The 25812-nt window shown below is 44.4% G+C and overlaps 1 protein-coding gene across 1 annotated transcript in view; it reads right to left on the bottom strand.

Moving 5' to 3' along the window:
• Nucleotides 1-4368: 4368 nt before the first annotated feature.
• Nucleotides 4369-25812, bottom strand: part of Cmtm4 (CKLF like MARVEL transmembrane domain containing 4) — a 42643-nt gene continuing 21199 nt past the window's right edge. The window contains exons 2-4 of the mRNA XM_006978491.4: nucleotides 11805-11981; nucleotides 8394-8492; nucleotides 4369-6708 (exon numbers count right to left, since the gene is read on the bottom strand). Of these exons, the coding sequence (XP_006978553.1) occupies nucleotides 6544-6708; nucleotides 8394-8492; nucleotides 11805-11981 (441 nt within the window). The 3' untranslated portion in view covers nucleotides 4369-6543. The remainder of the gene's footprint in view (nucleotides 6709-8393; nucleotides 8493-11804; nucleotides 11982-25812) is intronic.

Below are 25812 nucleotides of genomic sequence, written 5' to 3'. Positions count from 1 at the left end.
CTCATCCTTATAAGAGAAGTTTTTCTGCTGAGCTGTTTCAGATATTTTTTTCTACAAGATTCTGCATGTAGCCTTTGCTGTGTGGCATGAGACACGTAACTTACTACATCTAAATGCAGTTCCGTGATGCCATGCTTTTTACCTATTTCCAGTAATATAATTATTAGATAGCTTTTCTTGTATTAGTTATAAGCTTTTTTTAATTTTAGACAAAAAAGGGGAAATGTGGTGGTATTGTGTTCCCCAAAAACTTGTCTGGGGTCAGAGAACAGAAAAGCCACTAGATACTTAGGCTAGAAAATGGTGGCACTCACATCTTTAATACTAGCATTCCAGAGGCAGAAATTCCTCTAGTTCTCTGTGAGTTCAAGGCCACATGGAAACAGCCAGGCATGGTGACTCACACCTTTAATCCCAGGGAGTGATGGCAGAAGCAGAAAGATATATAAGGCGTGAAGACCAGAAACTAAAAGCATTTGCATTTGGCTGGTTAAGCTTTTAGGCTTTGAGCAGCACAGTTCAGCTGAGATTCATTCTGGATGAGGACTCAGAGGCTTCCAGTCTAAGGAAACAGGATCAGCTGAGGAACTGGAGAGGCGAGGTAGCTGTGGCTTGTTCTGCTTCTCTGATCTTCCAAGCATTCACCCCAATAACATGGTGGGGGGGCCGCTGCCAGTGGTCTGCGCCCGGGACCCCCGCGGGGCTGGCAAAGGGCGAGGCCGCGGCAACCCCCAGTCTGCCTCTGACGGCACCACCGGTGCCATCCAGACCACGCTGACACACCTTACTGGCCCTGTGTGCCTGCCGCAGCCGCCGCAGAACCCAACAAGCCATTCACTGTTGCTCTACAAAGCATTTCTTAAGTAACAGGATGAGCCGTATTTCTGATGGGATGCCTGCAGACTTTTTTATATATTTGCAGATTACGCCTTTTTGTAACAAGCAAACGGGATACTGTTTAAAAACAGCCACCTCGCCTTGCCAATTCCTCAGGTAATCCTGTTTTCTCAGACTGGATACCTCTCAGCTAAACTGTGCTGCTCAAAGCCTAAAAGCTTAAGCAGCCAAATGCTTCTAGTTTCTGGTCCTCCTGCCTTATATACCTTTCTGTTTCTGACATCACTTCTTGGGATTAAAGGCGTGAGTGCCACCATTTTCTAGCCTAAGTATCTAGTAGCTTTTCTGTTCTCTCACCCCAGATAAGTTTATTAGGGTACATGATATTTTGGGGAACACAATAACACCAACACTCCCTAACATTCTTCCAGACGGAACCATGTCAAACAAAATCAAGTTATTAAAAAGCAATGATTTTAGGCAAATGGGTTAATTTCATCATGATTTGAATTAATTTTTAAATGGGTTAGGAATGAGAGTTGGGAACAAGTAGGCCAGGACCACAGCATGTCCCTGCTCTTGCTCTCTAGCCCTTGACCTGGCCAATTTAAGCCCTGGATGGTTGTCCTCTTCACTGCCACGAAAAAGGGAACAGAGTTGTGAAACTTGCTAAATCGGTTCTGAAAAAACAGGGAAGCAGAGCAGGTTAGTGGAAGGAAGTGGCGTCAGTCAGGCCTGGCCCTGCCTTGGGTTGGAGTGGGCACAAATCTTCCTCCACTGTCTTCTCTCTTAGCCATTCCTTGGGTAGCTTTTCTGATCAAAAGGGAGGGGGGCGAGGTAATTCCTGCGGGGGTATTAGCATCTATCTCTCTTTTCAGAAACAATTATGAAAGACAAACAAACCTCTCGGCCCTGCCCTACACCCCATTAACAAAGCTGACTGAAGGGCTCCATACACGTTCTTACCATAACTATAACCAAACAAGTTCCACTAACTCGCCACAATCCAAGTGGCATTAACCCTTAACCAAAGCTCACCTGAATTAAAAGTATCAGAATAAAAAGGGCAACAAGGTACATAAATGGCACAAATACACTGTTCAAGGACCTATAATCTAAATTTGATTCTAGGCAAAAGGCTAGTATTTTGAGCTCAATGGACTTGGGCCCCCTCAACCCACATATCCCTTTCCTCTTAGGTTTTGTTTTGTTTTGTTTTGAATAGGAGAAACTAGAAAGGGAAAAAAATTCCCAAAGCCTGAGAACTTACATCCAATGCTATATTGACTATTATGAAATCCAAGAGAACATTCCCTTTTAGAAGAAAATTCTAGATCTAACATTGATGGTATTTTCTTTCAGAGATAATGGCTAAATAAACATAGACAGGTCAAATATTTCAAATTACTTTCTCAACCAGACAGGTCTGATTTCTTTTAAAGATGTCTGCTAAGAAGAGAGAAACAATAGACTAAGGAGTTGGGACTAACAAAGCCAAGAAAACAGACCTGTTAGGTCTGCATCCTGCCTGGAATGCAGCTTAGGCAGATGTCACCTGCTCAGACCCAGACTAGATGTCAGCACTGAGGGATGCTGGTCTCCAACAACATCCAGCTCTTGACCTCAAGTCCATTCAGGGTGCACAAGACCTCACTCTTCTGAAGAGGAGGAAGTTAAGGGAATGCTTCCAGGGCAGCAGGGGTTCTGAACACATCAAGTACCATCTATATTGTCACGCTGCTCCCGCTGCAGCCTCCTCCTGCTGCCACCAAACTCCCTGCCTAGCTGGCCCCTATGGGGGCAAGTGCTGATAAAACCAGACTCTGAGAGAAACCCTAGACTGTGCAACTTTACGAGGAACAAGAAGGTACCTGGAGACTTCACACACTAGAAGCAGCTTTTTTTTCCTGCTTGAGAACAGTCAACAATTCTCTAACCAGGAAGTGCATACCCCATCCCTTCTGCTACATGCTTAATGTCACTATTGCTATGTAGATGACATCTTGACAAGAAGGCAGTCAGGCAGGAGCACACTAACCATGTGTGTTCTGAACACAGATGGCCGAGTAGGAACCGCCTACATGGTCATTAGATACAAAGTCTCCATGCTCCTAAGACTGACCCACAGGGAATGTGACATGGGCAGGGATGAATCTCAGGCCACCTCATAGATAGGCAAAGGGTTTCCTCCAAATAGTACAATTTGTGTCATGCACAGAGCTAGCCAAGACTCCTTCCAGGCAAGCAAGAATTCACATACATGCAGGGACAAGAGTTAGACCTTCATTTCATCGAAGAATGCCCGAACCACTAGAAAAACTTCAAAGAAAATAGAAGAAATTTGAAAAGAGAAGAAATGTTTTCAGCTGAGCTATAAAACTCCCCTCAAGTATCCAGCACAGGGTGGAAGCCAGGTGTACCAGGCCCATGAGTGTGAGCCTTCCAGCCAAGGGCTATAAAAAGACCCCAAGGCCAAGTGCTCACTGCACAAAGACCATGGCTGTTCTTGCTGGTTCCCTGTACCCAGGTCTGCCCACTCTGGTATTTTAGCATACTGCTAAGAGAGATGTGGGCACTGGGTGTGGGCAGCTTATTGAATTCTTGCTTTCTTTTGTAGACAAAAGCAATCTGCCCTGCATGGCTATCTACTTTAAATGGAACTTCTCTGAAGAGAATTCATCCCATCACCTTGTTCACCCTTTCTAGGAGCCAATAAGTATCTTTATGTTTCCTTGTCTCTCCATTCAAAGGAAAAAGGGCTTACCCTCTGTGCCTTTGGCAGGGAGGGTAGAGGAGAGTAGTGGTGGATGACACTCAGTCAACAGACAGCACCCAAATACACCTTCTCTGAGGATGTCAGTGTTTACATCCATCAAAACTACCAACGAGGGAGGGCTTCAACCCCCTGGCTCCATGACCACCCCAGGTGTTCCCAACAACTGCATTTCCCTTCAAGTTTTGCTCAAACTGGGAAAGCCAGATCATTCCCTAGGGAAATGGAAAAAGCTAAGGTTGACTTAAAATGCCCAAAACCTACGTGACACTGGTCTGTAGTAGACTTAAAACACAAAAATATGTTTTTTTCAATTTGCAAGGGTTATTTAAAAACCCCAAATCTATATTATCTTCTGTTTGCACAGAGGCACAAGAAAAATACAAGTGTCTTTGCATTCACTGTAGGCAACCATATTCCCTTCATGGCTTTTCCTCATCACACTGGTTTATAGACTGGGACTGTGCATCATGCTGTTAGAACGTGTACAAGCCACTTCTGGCTCTGTGGGAGCTAGTTAAATAGTACAAGGAAATACATATACAAAAGCCACAGGGATGCTTCATAGCACAAAGGATATTAAATAGTTACTGGGATATAAATAATCACAAAGATGATAATTCTGACACCAAGATGCAACTAGCTCTCAAGTCTTTCAGGCCCTAAGACACCACCACTTTCATCTTATCTCAGTATTCACGGTCTCAATGGGCCTCAGGATTATTTCTTTCAGCTGATGACACTCTCAGAAGGCCTCCTTTCAGCACATGATAAAATGGTTTTATTGAGTGACTTGGGAAATGAGCAGCAATCCAGTCTGAATGCTTCTTTCTTCTGGCTCACTTCAAAGGTGTCCTTTTCCCGAGGCCCAGTAACATGATAAAGCTCAGGGTGGTCCTTCCAAGTAGGCCCCATCTGATGCAGGCCAAGTCTTTGTGACTCTATTTTAAAGAGAATTCTTGGAGGGAAAGAAGCCCGATTTTGATTGTGTAGACACTCAACAAATGCAAAATAACCATGTCAAACTAACAGATAAAAATCCAGATGCCATCCGCTCTCCCATATCATCACATGCAACAGGTTCAAAGCTGGTAAAACACAAAGTGTACTGACTGACTCATGACATCCAAGGACAGAAATCTCTATCAGGAGCTGGGCAAGGGCCAGACCCAGGCTGCCCTCTGAAGAAGAAGAGAAGCAGGGAGGGGAGTTAGACCAGATTAGCTTAGCTCTCCTTTGAACATGTGACCTGGACTACTGCCAATAGAAAACGACAGCAGAACTGGATTACAATGGATGTTGGGTTTAGGGAGCCAGTCCCTAGTACTCCCTCAATCAGATAGCCTGATCCTATTTCCTATGGATGCCTGAGCCCTGCAGTGGTATCTGACAGTAGCCCCTTTTGCTATTCAACCATATAACACTGCTCTTCCCTGAATGATGCAGAGCCATGGCACACAGGGGCACCTCCTCAGACTTTCCTCTCCCCAGCCTTGCCACCCGCTTCTGGGTTATAAACTACAAAGGACACTGCTCAGGTTGTGAACAGTCTCAGTAGGAGATAGTGGGGGCTCTCTACTATTGCAATATCTTCCCGCCAGCCATGTCTTCTCCTTGGTGAGGCTACACACAAAATATCAGAGCTACAACAAGGTCTGTAAACATCAACAGTTCAGAGTGAGAACCTGACATGTTAAAACAATTTTCCAAAAAGTCATAATTAGTCTCTAATAACAACAACAACAACAAAAAATTACAGCATCATAGGGGCCAGCTCAACTCATTCACCACAAAAATAATCTTCAGTTTATCAAGAACCAACCCAAAAGCCGGATGTAACTAGGATTCCTAACATGTTCCAGGACTGGTGTTCATAGTGAGGACACTCAGGTACCCAAAATGACAACAGTGCCTCGTGTATCTGTGGAAAGATGTGTCCTGGTGCAGATTCAAGTATTTTCAAATCCTAGATAAACTGACTCTGAATCACTTTAGAGCTTGTCTTGGATATTCAGAGAATTAGACATGTCCATACAACAGAAGTGTGAGTTGGCGTGTGCCACTTTGTAACACACACACACATACACATACTCTGCCAGCCTCCACATACACACATGTGATCCATGGGGCCAGCAAGTGGGCAAGTGCCTCAGCTGGTGGAAGGACTGTATCTTCTGCAGCTCTCACATGAGAAGGTAAAAGTGCTGAAACTGCAATCCAGCCTCAAGGTATGGAAGGTAGGCAGGGGACAGGCAAAGAGGATGGTCCCCTGTCCCGGGAAGTGAATACGGACCACAGGAAGGGGACTCATGTGAGGCAGGATCAAGTGCTTTCTCAGCAGGGTAGGACACAACTGGTCACTGTTCTGAGTCAGTGGTCCCACAGGACACTAGATTTTCCTGTCCCTGTATTCTAAAGACCTGGCAAGGAGGATACAGGAGCACATCCATTCGCCAAGCCCCTCAAAGTCATGGAAGACAAGGAGGGTGGATCTAACCAGCCAGACTCAACACCCACCCACGGCTCACTAGGGGGCTGTCCAAGAACCTCACTGGCTGTTCCAGCCCTGTGCCTCTATCTTGTGACATGTAGTGCCCTTCTCAATGCCATTTCATAAAGTTTTGACTCATCACAAATACACATGACAGGGTGGCTCAGAGTCAGATGAGACCGTGTGTTCTGAGACAGTTAAGAGCTAGAGCAGTCAAATGAAGTTGGCTGCTCCCACAGGCACCCGATGCTGGAGAACCTGGGCTCTTCAGGCCACCACAGATCAGTCACTGGGCCCTTCTAGGCACCCTTTCCCAAAGTGAATTTTTACCAAACAGGACAAAATTCAACTGGATCACACAAAAATCTGACGTGCTGAGAGAAAGAAAACTTGATTAGAAGAATAGGTGTGAGGGCAGTGGGAAAATGACTCCAGAAGGTTTTCATGTGTCCAGGCGCTGGATCTCAGGGCGACTGTCCACATCTCGGGATTCAGTGCGAGCTCGGATGTAGTCGTTAGTGCTCTGCTGGCGGAGGCTGACTCTCCATTTCTGCACGGCCAGGAATGTGCTCACTGCATAGGCTGCTGTTGCCAAGAAGCCAAATATCTAAAATACACAGTCACAGTTTACCCTTGCGCATGTGCCCTGAAGCTGAGGCTGGGTGTTGTCATAGGGACCTAGGCTGTGTGCAGCCCCTACCAGCAATACCAGATCCCCAGCCCTACCCAGTGTGTAGTGTTATCTGGCTGAAGCCACATGACCTACAGAAAATCGAGGCTGGCATGAAGACAACTACGAGGTCTTTTGAATCTTTTAAATCTATTTATTTTTCTTTCTTTCTTTTTCTTTTTCTTTTCTTTTTTTTTTTTTTTTGAGACAGGGTTTTTCTGTGTAGCCCTGGCTGTCCTGGATCTTACTCTGTAGACCAGGCTGGCCTCAAACCCAGAGATCCATCTGCCTCTGCCTCCCGAGTGCTGGGATTAAAGGCGTGCGCCACCACCTCATGGTTTATTTAATCTTCCCCCCTCCCTTTCTGTGGGGGGAGGGGTGTCATGCATTTGGAGGTCAGAAAGCCACTTTGGGTGTCAATCTTTTCTTGTTAAGACAAGGTTTCTTGCCTTGGGCCATGCTGGCTGTCTAGATGCCCTGGGCATGGAAGACTCAACACCTACCCTCGGCTCACTAGGGGGCTGTCCAAGAACCTCACTGGCTGTTCCAGCCCTGTGCCTCTGTCATGTGACATTTAGTGCCCTCTCAATGCTAGCTGACCCCATGAGCTTCTGGGGATTTCCTTCTCCCCGTCTTGCTCAGGACTGTTGGGATTATGAATGTACCTGTTACATATCCAGCTTTACATGGGTTCTGGTAACTGAAACAAACTCAGGTTCTCATGCCTACATGGCAAGCACTTTACCCAGTAAGCCAGCCCTCCAGCCCATTATCTTTTTAAAGTATTAATTAATAGTATTGTTATTACTATATTATTTTGAGGACCTCACTACGTAGCCCTGGCTGACCTGGAACTTTCTATGTCAAATTTAGGGCAATCCTGAGTATTGGGATTACAAGTGTGCACCATCAAATTTGGCTTTGAACTTTTTTTATTTTTAAATCACAAAAGTACCTCTTTTACCGCATACAATTCATGGTCACTGGTCCCACAAGTAAAAAGATAGTGTAGACCAAGTGTGATATAGAAAGGTTAGAATGTCACATGAGAACCCCACAGTAAGCCACCAGTCCCTTGTTCTCTACCACCACACCCCACTACTGCCTCTGACCTGGGCAGCACCAGGCAAAATGAAGTAGAGTTTTAACTATTTAGTCAAGCTTGATGGATCTCCTGATCATGTTGGAAGAGCAGTCAGTTTCATAGTTTTCAAATAATTGCTTATTATATTTATTTATTCATAATTTGTGTGTTGGGGGTGTGTGTACCATGGTACATAGGTAGATATAAAAGGATGGTTTGTAGGAGTCAGTCCTCTCTGCCCATGTGGGACCTGGGGATAGGACTTAGGTCATCAGGCTTGGCAGCAAATGCCTTTTACCTGTTGAACCATCTTGCTGGCCCATTTCAGTGGTTCTTAAAGCCCCTTACCCACCCTCACCCATCCCAAAAGTGATATGTGCTTTTTATAAATCAACAGCAAGGCAGAAACAGAGCGTGGAGAGTGGACCCTTTCTATTACCTGACCACCACCCCTTATCTCTTGGTCCTCCCAAGGCCAGGACAAGGAAACACTTGGAGGTGCAAACTCAGCCTATTTAAACCGATCCAGTCTGCTTACCACGGCAGCAATTTCCGCTCCGGTTTTGTGGTTTAAAGCAGCCAGTACAATTGAGGCAATAAAGAAAAAGAAAGTGCTGAGTCCAGTGTTGACCAAATCCTAAAGAAAAAGGAAAAAGGAGAATCATTTGCAAAGCACCTGAGAAACTCTCCAGTGAAGCTCATTTCTCTTGCGCCTCCAGACCTGCGTCAGTCTCAGTGTCGCAGGGATATGACTCACTAGAAGAGAGCAGTAATGGTCCACAAAACACATTTACTAACTCGTGTGTTACCAAGTCTTGACTTAAAGAGCAACAAAAACTGGGAACACTGCTTACCATTCAGAGTATGGGTTAATTTATCTGTTTGCAGTGCCGGGCATCAAACCCAGGTCTTTTACATATACAAGCCAACAGCCTACCACTGAGCGACCCACAGTCTTCTAGTGTCATCTTTTTATTTTATTTTTTTGACACAGGGTCTCTTTGTGTATCCTTGGCTGCCTTGGAGCTTGCTCTGTAGACCAGGCTGGCCTTGAACTAGGAGATCCACCTGCCTCTGCCTACCAAGTGCTGGGATTAAAAGTGTGCATGGCTTAGTGTCACCTTTTTAAAAAGGTTCTCATACCATTTAGATTAGACCAAGCTTCCCAGGAATACAAATGTACTGAAACTGGGGCATCTCCCAGTATTCTCTTTCCCAGATGACATCTAAAACACAGCATTCATACATTGAAAACATACTTTCTCAACAGACTTTCAAGCTTCCATGTCACCAAAGTCTGGAGGATTTCCAACAAGGTTTTTACAAAGTGAGCGAGGTTACTAACCTGGTGCTACACAGATGGAGTTGCTGCCTTCCTTGTGGAAAGGATGGTGGCACAGTGACTAAGAGTCACAGTCCCACGGGACCTAACCAATGGAGAACTTCAGACAAACCGTTTTGTCTCTCTGTGTTTTAGAATGGTAACAGCAATCCCTTCCTCCTGGAGCTGTTCTGGAGTAAATGGATGAGCCAAGCAGTGTCTGGCCGACAGCAAGGGTCCTCCTTGACGCATTCACCAGCACTTCTGTTATTCCTGTTCTAACCTCAGGTCCTTAGTATCCTGGGTTATACCTCATAGCCTCTGTGAGCTTCACTGGAGGAGAAACTTCAGGGAAAACCTAGTCTCTTTAAGTGGCTGCTTGGCTACATCATCAACACTGGCAAGTCTAGCCTGACTCCCAGAGGTTGATTTTTTTCCTTTTCTTTTATTCTATTTTTCTTTCTTTTCACTTTTTAGTATCGTATTTTTGAGACACAGTCTCATTATGTAGCCTTGGCTTGCCTAGAATTCATTACGTAGACCAGGCTCAAACTCATTGAGACCCGCCTGTCTCTGCCTCCCAAGTGCTAGGATTAAAAGTGTGTGCCACCACCCCTAGCCAACTCTCTGTCTTGATAGTACCACTCCTGTGCGACAGAAACCCAGAAGCCGGGGCTCCTCCTGAGCCTCTGCACGGCTCGGTCCGGAGCTGACTGCCCGCTATCGTGTTATTTAGCACAGCGGCAACTGTGGCCCAGGCACAGTCCGCCTGGATCCACCAAATCAACGCATGACCAGGAGCACGTGCCTCAACGGGGACCTCAAGAAGCTGATGCTCGCCTATAATCTCAGCACCTGAGAGGTAGCGGCGGGAAAACCAGGAGTTCGAGAGCATCCTTGGCCACACAGTGAATAAGAGGCCAACCTGGAATACATAAGATCCTGTCTCAAAAATAAAATAAAACCTAGCACATAATTTTCCTCCAAGTCCAAGGCTACAACAAAACCAGCTGAGTCTAAAACTGACATTAACTTTTCTAATCAGTAGCTCCTTTAGAAAATCCCTACCCTCAGCCAGGCGGTGGTGACACACGCCTTTAATCCCAGCACTTGGGAGGCAGAGCCAGGCGGATCTCTGTGAGTTCGAGGCCAGCCTGGGCTACCAAGTGAGTTCCAGGAAAAGCACAAAGCTACACAGAGAAACCCTGTCTCAGAAAAAAAAAAAGAAAGAAAGAAAGAAAGGAAGGAAGGAAGGAAGGAAGGAAGGAAGGAAGGAAGGAAGGAAGGAAGGAAGGAAGGAAGGAAGGAAGGAAGAAAGAAAAAAGGAAAGAAAGAAGGAAAGAAGGAAAGAAAGAAAGAAAGAAAGAAAGAGAGAGAGAGAGAGAGAGAGAGAGAGAAAGAAAGAAAGAAAGAAAGAAAGAAAGAAAGAAAGAAAGAAAGAAAGAAAGAAAGAAAGAAAGAAAGAAAGAAAGAAAAGAAAATCCCTACCCTCACCCCACCCCTTCTGTGTTTTGTCCACTGGGACAACACAGGGGCAATTTGATAAAGAAGACCTTCCCTGCTTTGTGTCCCAGGACATACCACAACAAGAGTGCCACTACACCCACAGACAGCTCCCATTTCTTCCCACATGGTCACCTTTTCCCAAGGCGCCTGTAAGAACCATGCACCAGCAATAGAGTCAGAGCCAAGCTGGGCTTTTCCCATGGCCCTAGACACTAGAGTGAGGGTGTATGGGCTGCATCCCTGAGTGAGGGCAGGGGACCTACAGCTAGGCCTCTTCACTCTCCCAAAGCCGTGATGCCTATGTGTTCCCTCACAAGTAGAGAGAGCAAGGCACTCTTATGCTATGGAGGACCTCCCTCAATGACTCCCTCTGACCTTGTACATGCTCATCTACAAAGCAAGGGCAAGAAACCATGATATAAAAATTGTTTTTCATTCAAGGACAAATAAAAACAACAAAGTTCAGGCCAATTGGCAAGAGGATCCTAAGGAAGCTTAGAACCCAAAGCACTGAGAGAGGACCTACTCCCTCTGCAGACCTTCCAGTCAGACTCACAGCCCTCGGTGGCTCCGCATGACAGCACTCTGGGGTTTGCAAGTTACTGGCATCTTTATTCATATTGTTAATTCTTTCAGAATCAACATTTTGCTGTTTTTTTGAGACAAGGTCTTGTTATAGAACCCAGGGAATCTAGATCCTTATGTATACCATGAAGGCCTTGAACTTGCAGTGATCCTCCCGTCTCTGCCTCCAAAGTGCTAGGACTACAGGTATGAACCATTACACCCACCAGAATTAATATTTTTATAAATGGCTCTTGGGTCTAGTCTGAAAAATATGCAAATGTATTGTTTTCTTTCCTACATTCTACAAATAGCAACATAACCAATCCTCCAGATAAGTGTAAATACAAATAACATCTTTGAAAGGATCAATACAGTTTTGTTATGATGTTTTCCCATTAAGTTAGGATTCACTTTACTTGTGTGATTTTACTCAACCCAGTAAGGAAACTTAAAATGTCACAGCTGAGTTATGAGGGAATGTTTAAGTACCAAAATGAGCTAGAGTTAACATGTCAGCAGATTCCCCTATCCAGGAGAGCCAAGCAGCATACTCACTGTCAGATTCCAGTTGATCTGGGGGATCCTCATATGAAGGTTGAGACTGAAGAGAATCAGCAAGACCCCAGTCACCACAAATGCACTGCAGCTTACGAACTCAAAAAAGTAGAGGCCTTCGCACGGGGAACACTCCATGATGGTCTCGATGCAAATGAATGCAATCAGGGCCAAAATCTAACAAGAAAATAAATGTACGTATATATTTATTACCTACCTATGGACATATATGCCTGCTGTGTTTAAATACAATTGAACAGTATACAGCAGCAGGGTTCTCCTCTGCAGAGAGCAGTGTGACTGATAGAAACACAACCAGCTTCAACTTGTAGGCAGAACAGGTAAAGGAATTGGAAAGGGAGGTCAAGTTCATAAGGAAAACAGTGAAGGCCCTTCCACTGCTATACCGAAACCAGCCAGGCATGGTGTGGCCCTTCCAGGTCCTTTGGTCCTCTGGAAAAAGGAAGAAAGGAAGTATCTCTGCAATGTGTTAGCTACCCCTTTAAAGTCCCTAAAAAAAAGCTGTCTAGCTTCTCTTCACCCTTCACATGCTAAAGACAAAGAGCTCATCTTCATTAACTCACATACTTTTGGAAAGTGGGCCACTGGATTTCATCAACAGGTAGGCTGGTAGTTTACTTAAAAATAAATAAATAAATATTTTAAATCTTTGAATAGAATCAATTTCTTCTGAAAAGCCCAAGTAACATCCTAGCATTATATCCCAAAAATTCAGCAATCATAAAACTAAAGAGATACCAGGAGACACAACCATATGAACATCTAGAGTCCAGGAGAAGAAGTGGGTCCCAGGCTATGTTAATGGCCCTCCTAGCAAGGGTGCTCTTAATACCTAGTGTCTGATCAGTCTTTGGTTCCGAGCCTCTACTCACATAGTTACCCATGTCAATCCTTTACCAGATCCAGCCCCACTCCACTGAGATACAGGCCAATGAAGCAGACACAAGCTGTTCCAAGGCCCTCCAGAGCCAGCAATGCAGCATTCCCTTGGGATGGTTCAAAATGGTGCAAGTTGTGCTGGGAATTGAATCCGCATCCTCTGGAAGAGTGGCTAGTACTCCTTACCACTGAGCCATCCCTCCAGTCCAACACATAAATCTTTGAATGTTAAAATCTATACACAAATAATTTCTGACTCAGAAAATGTATTATAAATCTTATTTTTTAGCCTACTTTTTCTTCTTAATAGTATCCACAGGTATTTCTAAATAAAGGGAAACATAATTTTTAATTATTACATAGTATTTGCATGTAACAATAAATCTATACATAGCGTAATTTAAACTATCCCTAAAATAGCTACTCAGATGTTTTTTAAAACTGTCATTATCAGAGTACATTTTGGGAGTAGGGAGAAGATGGGAATAGGCACAGAAAACTCCAAAATGTCTTCCAGCACAGTGAAATCTAAGAATCCCCTGTGAAGTAAAGTCACCTATTAACCAACAAGAAGAAAGAAAAGATTCCGCCAGTTGTGTTGGGAGCCTCCAATGTCAAGGCAACCAACGAATTAAACCACTGGACTGGCAGCAACCTTACAAGACACATATGTAAGAACCTTGACAGGTCTGAAGAGTAAATGCGGAAAGCTACAGCTTTTACTCATCAGGAGGATCTGGCTGCCCTTCCCATGTAGGATCTACCTGATGACAGATTATGAATTTTCCAAGTTGATTGTAAGTTGATGTCGACAAGATTGTCAGGTTTCCACTACCTGCAGCTGTGACTGTCAACATCAAAATAGAGGAAAGGAAAGGAAGGAGAGGCCTGCCTGCCTGGTCAAGTTATTATATTAATAATACTTTAAATTGTTAAATTTTATTACATTCATTGTGTGTCTGTGTGTGTGCGCGCGCGCGCATGCACACACACACACACACACACACACATGGAACATGTGGGGGAAGTCAGAGGACAACTTGTGGGAGTAGGTCATCTTCCTCCACTATGTGAGGCCTGGGAACCGAACTCAGGTCATCAGGTTAGCAGCAAGCACCTTTACCCACAGAGCAATATATTGCTAGCTCTACCCATGCTTTTTAAATAATGAGAAAGGCCTATATTACCAGGAATCTGAATGTAAACTGTTAAGGCCTTCCTAGATTAGTACTCTTCCCAGGACTACCGCTCTCTTCTGTGCCAGCCCATGGTGGAGCTGAAGATCCATGCTGTGTGACTTTCTAAAGGCAGGCTTATTCTAGAAGATGAAGCTAATGCTTCAGGGCTCCTCTATTGCTTCTGCCCTTGCAAAGTCCTGGAAGGGATACCTGTAATATGTGCACATGGCTGTGCTTTCACAAAGCCTATGAAATCGAGCTATTTTAACTGCAATCTGCTCAAACTGCTACCTCCTTCCACTCCAAATTCTGCTCCTTGTGGCAAATGATAAGAGAACAGCAACAAGGGGTTCAACTAACTGGAAGCTGAGTGAAGGATGAATTAAATTTAGGGCTAGCTGTCTTTTCCACAAATGGTTAAGTTCCTGTAGCCTTACCAGTGTAGGAACAGCTTCTGACACACCTCCCATTCACTACACTGACTGAACTGACTCTGTGACAGAGGGACAGGCTCTCAAATTTGCAAGATAAATGTGTCCTACATGCCAACTAGAAGCATATGAGTAGTGGAGGAGAAATGGGGTGTGAGCCCCATGGAGCCATCAAGTTGTCTTGGAAAGTCTTCCTCCGGTCATCCCACACATTAGGCTGTGATCGGAACCTGAAAACTGGCGTCTCTTGTCTTGGGGATGGACTCAACATTGCACTTTACGTAGCCATGAGCCTGCTCTACAGCTGCTCTCACTTTAGGTAGAAATCACTTTAGAGAACTTACTCCAGGGTTTGAGGGACATAACCCTATAGCAGTATCACAAACTGTAAGCATGCATGTGGGAGCATACAGACCTGTGTCTCTACCTGTCAGATAGCACCTTGAGATTTCCACAATTTTTGTTTGTTTTTCGAGACAAGGTTTCATTGTTTAGCTCTGTCTATCCTGGAACTCTCTCTGTAGAGCTGGCCAGCCTCAAACTCAGAGGATCTGCCTGCCTCTGCCTCCTGAGTGCTGGGATTAAAAGCATGTTCAGTTTCCACAAATTCTGAACTGGCAGTCTGACATCCCCAATAAGATGGTACATAAGGCTACCTCCAACTCTCAAACATCCTGAAGAAATCAATGTCCTGGTGACGCCTCATCTATTCATCAGGAGTCAATACCCTCTACTCAAAGCACACAGTGCAGCCTCGAAGCAGTAAGGAATCGAGGCAAAGTGGATGTGATGCACGTGTTGATGGTAGAAGACATCCAGAGATACCTATCAAAGCAACAGAGCTGAGTGAGGTGGTGCATTTAGGAGGGATGAGGCAGGAGGATTAGGAGTTCAAGGTCATCCTCAGAAACACAGTTAGTCTGAGACCAGCCTAGGTTACAAACCAAAAAAGCTAGGTGTAGTGGCACACCAGGAAGATATGAGAAATAGGTAGAGGCAAGAGGATCTCAAAGTAGAAGCCAGCCTGGGCTATACCTGATTTTAAAGGTCAGTAAGGCAAAAATGCTTGCCTTGCAATCCTAATGACCTGAATTTGATTCCAGGATCTCATGGGGGAAGGACAGAACAGACTCCTCAAAGCTGTCCTCTGACCTCCACATCCACACCCTGTTACTTATGTGACCACACTCATACACATAACACATATTCATATACACAACAGTAAATACAATTTAACATATAACATTGAGCAAATAAGACACACACAAAAATGATGGTGTTTGTATTCACAAACATTCTTACATATACTGAAGCATTTATATTAAACAGTGAAAAATACACTTCTGTGGAGTAGGACTGACAGAGGGAGAGGGGAATCAAAGATTTTTCTCTTTTTGTATTTTAAACATTTCTGTGGTATATGAATCTATGGGAAAGATACACACTTAGAATTCACTTCTATATTTATAATATATGCGTGTCAGAGACCTAATTATATCTAACTATACACCTATACAATAAGCAGATCACATGTACCTAAGTTTAAGAAAGACCCACAGTAAAATAATAAAATATTGATTCTTAAAGGTCAATAACATTTAACCCATAAGTCAATGGCTATTTTTCAAAACTATGTGCGGAGTTGAGAATGTAGTTCAGTTGATGGACTGCTTGCTTAGCATGCATGAAGGGCTGGGTTCGGTCTCCCATACCCCACAAAACAGAGCATGGTGGCACATGCCTCTAAGGCCAGTGATCAGGAGGTGTGATGAATAAACAATTCATTTACATGGTAGAAGGTGGAGGTGAATGATTGCTATTGCTTTTGTTGTTAGGGTGTTAGGTCATTTGGAGACAGTCATTCCAGGCTGGCCTCTGAACTCAAGATCTTCCAGATTTGGCTTTTCAAATGTTGGGATTACAGGAATGTGACACCTTCCCCTGCTTTCCATTGCTTTAGACTTTTATTTTCCAAACAGTGTTTTGTTGTTGTTGTTTGGGGTTTTTGCTGTTTGGGTTTTTTTGTTTTGTTTTGTTTTTGTTTGTTTTGTTTTGTCAAGACAGGGTTTCTCTGTGTACTAGTCCTGGCTGTCCTGGAATTTGCTTTGCAGATCAGGCTGGCCTCAAACTCACAGAGATCCACCTGCCTGTGCCTCCCAAGTGCTGGGATTAAAGGTGTACACCACCACCACCTGGCCAAACAGTGCATTTTTAATGGGAAAGAAATGTTCATACATAGATCATTCATAGAGACAGGGTCTCATGTAGCCCCGGCTAGCCTTGAACTCACCACACAGCCAAAGATGGCCTTGAATTTCGAATCCTCCTGCTTCTACCACCTAAGCGCTGGGATTATAAGCATGTGCCAGCATGCTACTGGGGATGAAACTAGGCAAGCACTCTACCAACTAAGCGCCATTCTCAGCCCTAGTACTTTTTAAAAATAGCCAGTTTTATTTATGAGTTAAATGTTAATGGCCTCTAAAAACCAATCCTTATTTACTTTGAAACCATTCTTGAATATGTTTAAATGAAACAAAAAGCTTTAATGGAAAATGAAAGCCACTCTGTACACATCTATGTTGATTCCATTTATCAGAAGAGTTCATCCTCTCCAGAGCCTGCTTGGTGACCACACAAATGCTAATGTACCTCAAGCTAACCAAGTGGGTCCACAGCAAGAGGCTAACCCCATTTCCTCTCAAGCCCAAAAGCAAAGAACCCCAGGGAAGACATTGGCCCTGACACCTTCAGAGGTACCTGAGAATCAATCTAAATCCTAATGTCAGATAAGCTTTTCAAAGGATCTGAGAGATCACAGTGTGAAAGATACAAGCCCACAAAAATCGTACACTTACAACATTTTTAAACATTTCCTGCTCTATGCAAGAAGCCCAGATTCTAAAATGACCCCCGTAAGAAGCTGGTTTGTATGCTGCGAACACTGCTGCTGGGCTCATTGGGCAGTACAGCCAGACTCTAGCTGTGAAGGAGCAGCCAAATCTCACACTGTGGCCACACAGCTCTGGGGTTTTTCAGGCTAAGCACCCATGGCCATGTCCACTTTAACTACAACCCTGGTCCTGAGGTGTTTTCCTCTATTTGATACAGAGGTTGTGATTCCCCTTCCAAGCATCTTAAGACAACATAGAGGTGTACATGCATACTTTACCGAGTGAAGCACAGAAACTTACTGATCCAGCAGGGTGGCGATGACGAAGGCTGTCGGGAACTGAGAGAACACATATCCACAGCAGCCTCTGCATGACTTCAGAAGCAGGTGGAACTAACTCTAGCGTGCTCCAAATTTAATGTCACCAGTCAAGGCAGCACGCACCTATAATCTCAACACCCAGGAGGTAAAGGATCAGGAGTTCAAGGCTGCAGTAGAATTCTCCTAAAGAGAGCCCTCTGAGAGTGAAACATGGCCTGTATTCAACAACACAGGCAATTATCAGCTCACAGTCTTCGCTTTTCTCTTTGCTATGACAAAATTCTCATAAAAGCAACTTAAGGGTTTGTTTTGGCTTACAGTCCATCAAGGCAGGAACTCGAGGCAGCTGGTCACACTGCATCCAGTCAGGAAGCAGAGAGAGATGGCTGCTCCTGCCCACATTTAGGGTGACCCACTTCAATTAACCTTATCTAGAAACTCCCCAAAGACACAGTCAGGTTTGTCTCTCAAGACCCTGTCAAGTCGGCAATTGCTATGGGCCATCCTAGCTTCTGTCAGAGGACCCAGGGTCAGTCCCTGCCGAAGAGGAAAGGTAGGGAAGGCAGTGCAGAAGCCAGGCTCTGTTTGCAGGTCATAGAGGTGGGAGCCTGGAAACAGAAGAGGCACCAGGCCTTCCCACCTTCTTCTGAGTCAAGAGCAGAGACATGAAGTTGCTCTGTATGTGCACATGCTTTTAAATGGCAGATCTTAAAACCTCAACTACGGGTTAGAGAGATGGCTCAGAGGTTAAGAACACTGGCTGCTCTTCCAGAGGTCCTGAGTTCAATTCCCAGCAACCACATGGTGGCTCACAACCATTTGCAATGAGATCTGGTGCCCTCTTCCGGCATTCAGGCATATATGTAGGCAGAACACCGCATATTGAATGAATGAATGAATGAATGAATGAATGAATGAGAAATCTCAACCACACCATACGGTCTACAGAGGGATTCAAAACTGTGCCTTAGGAAGTACCCCAGAATGTCAATAGCTCACACTGAGTGTACATCTACATGTAAGGAAACTATCCAGCTCTGAGACATATACCTTCTAGCATCCTTTTACCTACTCAGGAAGCAGGTAGCAGCTCCACTATATGGTCCAGGCCTGTCCATAGTCTCCTACATGAGATGCCTAACAGAACTTATCTGGGGTCTTTCTACATCTTGGGCATGGGAAGCCCCATCAGTACATAGTTTTTCTTCAAGGACACAGCATGAAAGCTCGGTGGCTAGCACCACGAGAGTATCTGACACAGTGCATGCATGATGGCCGTTTCCAAAGGAGCTTGCTATAGGAACACCTTAATTTTCCTAAGAAAGAAAATCTCTCTTACAGGACCATCTCCTGAAGAAGGCAGGTCTCTAAGAACAGTACCCTTTCCACCACAGACAACAGCATGGCCAGAGAGTATTTGTCTGGTTCCAAAACAAAGGAGCTCATAGCAAGTGTAAATTATTTAACCAAAATCAAAATTTCAAGTTAACTTTGGGTTCTCCATTTTTCTCCAGATAAATAAACAGTGCCAAATTTATGGATTTAAGAGTTAGAAAGGAGGTGTGGTGTTGCACACCTTTAATCCTAGTACTCGGAAGACAGAGGCAGGCGGATCTCTGCGTTCCAGGCCAGCCTGGTCTACAGATCGAGTTCCAGGACAGCCAGGGCTACACAAAGAAAGCCTGTCTCAAAAAACAAACAAACAAAAAAGATGTGCAAAGGATGCTGGTCATTGTGGTACACATCTGTACTAACAGCACTTGGTAGGCTGAGCCAGGAGAATTTCAAGTTCCGGGTTAGCCTAACCTACATAGTGAGTTTCAAGCCGGTTTGAGATACTATGAGACCCCATCTCAAAAAGGAACAAACAACAACAACAGAAAGAAAGAGAAGAAGGAGCAAGAGAAAAAGAAAAAGAGAAAGAGAAGAAAGCAGGCAGGCAGGCGGCATGACAAGCCAAGCACCTGCTCTTTAAGGGTGGAGATGGAGACGGCTGGCCCCAGAGGCCTTAGTCCCTCCTCCCCCCAACACACACACACTGAGAGAAGCAATTAATCAGTAGCAAAAGAGCCGATCGGCAGAGACAACTAAGTTGAGTATTAAGATGGGGATGAGGACAAAAGAGAAGCTGCCAAGGGCTCAGTGCAGCCAAGTGCATTAGAAGAGGGTGCAGGCTGCTGCTGGTGCCCTAGGAAGCTGTTGCTTGTCACTAAAGCCTACTCAACCAAGGCAGGTTCCACTGTATAAACAATTTTGTTGTTGATCTCCTAAAGCCATAAAAGTGGAGCTTTAAAATATGCATCACTTTTTTAATGTAGCTGTTTATACTTACAGCATGAGCAAGCACTGGTGTACACATTCAACCTGTGAACTGCTTGTCAATGAAGGCCGGCCACAGAGGACCGCAGCCTCAGCAAATTACAATACGCTTATTTTGGGATATCTAACTCCTTGGAGAACACAAAGTGTGTTATGCAAAATATTCTCTTTCTTGTTTTTTAAAGGAAACCTGGAAGATTGTCTGTGGTATGATGATATACTTACACATGACTTCAGAGAGCCACAGGGTGGTCAGTATCTTTCTTGCCAAGAGAATACCCACAAAGTTTTACAGCAAATGCCACTCTGCCCCAAAAGCTCCATTTCCAGACTGTTTAGATTAGTAATGGAGCAAAACAACAATGCACTTGCAGAGGACACAGGAAGCAAAAGACCTTCAAACCAGTCCCAGCTGAGGATGTTCAAAGATATTGCTGGCCCTGGAGTCCTTCCCACCTCCTTCTCATGGTCCCAGCTTCATGGGTGAGGCTGAAAACCCAGAGGGTGGTATCCATCCCCATAATATCCAAAAAAAAAGTCTCCCCTCTTTCTTTCTTTTCTTTTTTGGTTTTTTGAGACAGGGTTTCTCTGTTTAGTTTTTTGATGCCTGTCCTGGATCTTGCTTTGTAAACCAAGCTGGCCTCGAACTCACAGAGATCCGCCTGGTTCTGCCTCCCAAGTGCTGGGAGTAAAGGTGTGCGCTACCACCGCCCAGCCCCCTCTTTCTTTTTGCTTTAATCTCAAGTAACCAGTACCTCCCCAACGGCTCTGGCATCCCCCGTAACCAGGTGAGAACAGGGAACTGCTCTGCTTGTTGACCAAGAAGTCAGCAGGCTGTGGCTCATTCTGAAGACTGTGTGTTGGGGAGAAACTCAGTTTACTGTGCCCCATTGTCTTGAGGCCCCAGAATCTCTGCCCAATCCATTGAGGAAGGGAGCTAGCAGCCCACTGAGCATGAAGTCTATGTCCAAAACTTCAACTCCTTGCCTACTATAAAGCGCAGTGTTTACAAATGGGGACATTGCAGCCTTAGTAAATGAAGTCCAGCTTCTGCAGGGGCCATCCACAGAGCTAAAATGGATTCAGAAGTATTCTCTCTCTAATTTACTCTTTATCCAGCCTCTGAAAAATCAGGATCAGTCTACTGGTTTTTAACTGAGGTCTAATTCACAGTCCATAAAATTCCTAGTTGAGTGTGCAACCATTTGCCTCTTCCAAAGAGAAGTTCAGTGTTGTTGGTGTTTTGTGTGTTATTGTTTTCTTTTTTTTTCTTTTTTTCTTTCTTTTTTTTTTTTTTTTTTTCAATACTGGGGTCTAACCTCAGGGCCTCACACATGCTGAGCTTGCATTTTGCCATTGAGTTACACTCCCAAAATCATGACTTTTTGTTGTGTGTGTTTGTGCACATGTGGGTTGTACACGTGTTCAATGCCTTGAAGAATGTCAGGTGCTCTCCGTCAACTGCCACCTTATTCCCTAGAGACAGGGTCTCTCACTAACTTGGAGCTCATGTTTTATTTAGCTAAGCTAGTGACCAGCAAGTCTCAGTGAGGATTATAGTGGTTTTAATTTTTTTAAACCCTTTTATTTAGTGTGTGTGTGTGTGTGTGTGGTGGCGGCGGCAGCGGCGGCAATGCAGGGGTGGGGGTATCAATGGGCAAGCCATAGCAGTCAGGTCATTAGGATTGGTGGCAACTGTCTTTACCCACTAAGCCATCTTGCCAGCCAATCAGTTTTTAAGTTCCATCTTATTATAAGGAAAATGAGGCCAAGATGTCTAGCAACCTGCCCTAGACCTCCCTGTCTCATTAACAGCAGAGCTGAAGTCAAACCCAGGCGCCAGAACCCTTTACAGCAAGAATGAGCACCCAGACTGACATCCTACCAGAGAGAACAAAGGTTTCTTAGTGAAACTGATCTGAAGCAGAAAGAAGGAGGGAGGCTGGCAGGGAGGAAGAACTAAGGGAGGGGAGCGAGCCAGGCATAGTGTTGTGTGGGGCGTATCCAAACCTTCCTTTCTAAATACTATCTTTTTTATTTAAAGGAACCAGGGCTTCTTGACCAGTTCAGGGCTGTGGTGGGAGAGTCAAATGTCCTGCACATCTTGTGCTCAGAGAAGGAAGGGCATATGTTCCATGCACATGGGAACTCACACTGGCCAAATCTGAGACAATTTGGGCTTCAAAATACATACTGGGGGCTGGGAGTTCAGCTCAGTGGTACAGTCCCCAGCACCAGACAAACAGAGTGTTAAGTTTTATGAGTTTATGTGGATATAAGAAAAGGCACAGGGAAACTGGCATCGTAGCACATGCCTGTAAGCCCAACATTTGAGAAACTGGTGTGGAGGATCCATGTTCCAAGTTCTTCCTTATAGTCAAAATTCAATTCATATAGAAGAAAGGGCAGATTAAAATCACCTTTTGGCAGCCATCATAAAAATACTTGATTGGAGTAAGAATGATCATGCACCATTAAAAGTAATGCATGAAAATGTGAGAAAGACTTACACTGTCTAAGAGTATCCTGCATAAAAAATAGCATTAAGAACATAAGAAAAGGGCAACTTGGTAGTGGAGAGGCCTGGCACCAGTTACTTTCAGTAGGCTGGGATCACTAAAAGGAATGCGTCATCATTTCTGTGGTCTTCCTGACAGTACCACAAAGTGACCAGAATCCAAACAGCAGAAAACGTCAACAAACCCAAATTGAGGGCCATTCTACAAAATAACTGGCCTGTATCCTTCCAAAATGTCAACGGCATGAAACACAAGAGCTGACAAACTATTCCAGAAGCAAGGGGATTAAAGAGACATGACGCTAAACTTGACGTCCAAGTCAAGATTCCCTTTTAAGAAGGAGCTTTGAGACACTAAGGGAAACAGGAACAAAGTCTACAGAATCACTAATACTAACACATCAGTGTCAGCTTCCTGATTTGGGCAATTATACCATGATTATGTCAGAAAATGTTCTTGTCTTTAGGACACTAAAGTATGTATGTTTTGTTTGTTTGAAGACAGGGTCTCAGTATATAGCCCTGGCTAGCCACCAACTCAGAAATCCACCTGCCTCTGCCTTCTGGCTTCATTTCCCATAGCCCTTGCTCTATGCTCAGAGTTCATGTACTTGGTCACTAGGAATCCTTCCAAATTCCTGAGATAGCATATGCTATACTCCAGAACAAGGTTTCCCAAATCTGGTCCTACTGACACTTTGGACTGGATCATTTTCTGTTGGGAGGGGCATCCTGATTACAGTATGGTGCTTACCAGCAACCCTGGCCTGCCCCTGCAGCAGGTGCCAGCATCCATGTCCTTCCCAGTAATAACAAACATATCTCCAGATAATGTCAAAACCTCCTCATGCCAGGTGTGGTGGTGAAAGCCTTTAATCCCAGCACTTGGGAGGCAGAGGTAGGAGATCTCTTTGCGTTAAGTCCTGTGTAAATGGCGGGGGCACAGGGTTGGGGGAGCAGATTCTAAACAAATGTATCAGTTATCCAACAGTCAACATTATTCTCACTAAACATCAGTTACTGCTGCCTGTTCACATGGCTGCAGTGGGACACACACACAGTTCATGGACACAGCTTTCTGTGTCCTAGCATTTACCAGTTCAGAGACGATGAGTCAAGAACAGGGTAAAATCATGCAGGAAGGGGACTCCAACTAACAGTGACATGCAGGACATACACCTGAGGAATGGCCTCATTTCTTTAATGAAGAAATAGCACAAAAGTGGCTGGGGATATGGTTCAGTGGGCACAGTACTTGCTGTGCAAGAGTGGAGACCCGAGTTTGAAGCCACAGAAGTCATGTGCAGTGGGACATCTGTAATTAAAGTGCTCCTACAACAAGATGAGAGGTGGAGAATCCCCAGAAACTCAAGCCCCTTAGCTTGGTGTACACAGCAGCGAACAGGCCACCCTGTCTCAGGAACACAGAAGTCAGAATCAGCCCAAGGCTGTCTTCTAACTGCCCATAGGCTGCCCCTCCCCCCATGCAATGCCAAAGAAGATGGGAGCTGCTACAGACTGAGACTGAGAAATGGGGGCTGGAGAGGTGGCTAAGTAGTCAAGAGCACTCACTGCTCTTACACAGGACTCAAGTTCAATCTCTAGTACCACACCAGGTAGCTCAAAACCACCTCTAAATCCAGATCCAGGGAATCCGTTGCCTCTGGCCTCTGTGGGCACTTGCACTCACAGATACATACCTATATATAGATACACAGAGTACACATTTATTTTTTAAAACAAGATTTTTTTGGGTTTTGGATGTTCTGGGTTTTTTTTGTAGCAGGGACTCACTATGTAGACCAGGCTGGCCTCAAACTCACAGAGATCTATCTGCCTGCCTCTGCCTCCCCAAATGCTGGTGTTAAGGGCAAGTGCCACCACACCCAGTCAAAATAAATCTTTTGTTTGTTTGTTTTGTTTTGTTTTTCATGATAGGGTTTCTTCAAGTAACAGCCCTGGCTGTCTGTCCTAGAACTCACTTTGTAGACCAAGCTGGCCTCGAACTCAGAGATCTGCCTGTGTCTGCCTCCCGAGTGCTGGGATTAAAGGCATGTGCCACCACATGAAGCCAAATAAATCTTTTTTAAAAACAGAAATCTATTAGGCAAATACAATGAGTGGGTCTTGTTTAGTTCCTACTTCAAACAAAGCAAAACGGTACTTGTGAGGTTATCGGCACAAAGTGAGCACATGTCAGTTATAGATGACATCAAGGAATTCTTAAATGTGCTACAGATCTTGCAGCTGTTGAAAAAGTTATCGACCTGTACAGATGTTCACTTAGTATTTATAGCTGAGTGTTACAATATCTGAGATCTGCTTTAAAATATGACAAGATGGCTCAGTGGTTAAGGGCACCCAGGATAAGAGCACCCAGCTTCAGTTCCCAGCACACACATGTGGTTTAGAACCATTCCATCGGTAACTCCAGTTCCAGCCCTCTTCTGACTTCTGCAGGCATCAGGAGCACATGTAGTGCACATGCATGCATGCAGATCAAACACTTATAAAATACATTTTAAAAAGCCAAAATACATTTTTTAATAAAATATTAAAATTTTTAAAAAAAGGAGAGAAGGGCTAGGACAGAGTGTGGAGTAAAGCTAACTGTGAAAGCAAGGTGAAGACGTCTAGGGATTTGTTTCACTATTCTCTCTATTAGTGTGTGTTAGAAGGCTCTGTTTCAAAAAGCTAAATTTAAAAAAAATTGTTGAGGGTTGGCAAGGCGACTCAAGTACGGGTGATTGCCACCAAGCCTGATGACTTAAGTTTGATTCCTGGGACCCACACAGTAGAAGACGACTCTCACAAGCTATCTTCTGACCTCCACTCATACGCAGAGGTACATGTCCCTACTCCAAATGTATGAACAGACACTTCATGAAAGATGCAGATGACAAACAGGCACATCATTATCATCACTAGCCACGAGGGGAATGCAAGTTCAAACCACTGACACACCTCTCCACACCTCCTAACTACAATGACTCCAACTTTGAAAATGCCAAGTGATGGCCAGGATTCCACGTAACTGTGACTTCACATAATACCACTGGTAAGGAGGCAAAAGGTGCAGCCTCCGAGAATGGTTTGTTAGTTTCTTATAAAGTTAAACATATTCACACCATACAGCCTGGCAATCTCACTCCTTGATATTACCCTCAGAGAAACAAAAATTACAGTCACATAAATACCTGTTATTCAAGTACTCATGCTGACTCAATTCATAACCCAAATCTATAAACAACTCAAATGTACTTCAGTAAATAGATAAGCAAGCAACGGTAAATCCATCAAATGTATACTCAACAGAAAGAGGAATAGATTACCAACACTTGTAACAAGGATTAATCTCAAGAGATCCATGCTAAGTCGATAAGGCCAGATTCAAAAGGCTCCATGGGATGTGATTATATTCAGCTGATGCTCTGGGGAAAGCAAAGCT

The sequence above is a fragment of the Peromyscus maniculatus genome, chromosome 5 (genome assembly GCF_049852395.1).
Source record: "Peromyscus maniculatus bairdii isolate BWxNUB_F1_BW_parent chromosome 5, HU_Pman_BW_mat_3.1, whole genome shotgun sequence".
Classification (NCBI taxonomy): Eukaryota; Metazoa; Chordata; class Mammalia; order Rodentia; family Cricetidae; genus Peromyscus; species Peromyscus maniculatus.
Note: the sequence above shows the minus strand (reverse complement) of the source record. Positions and strands in the feature narration are given on the sequence as shown.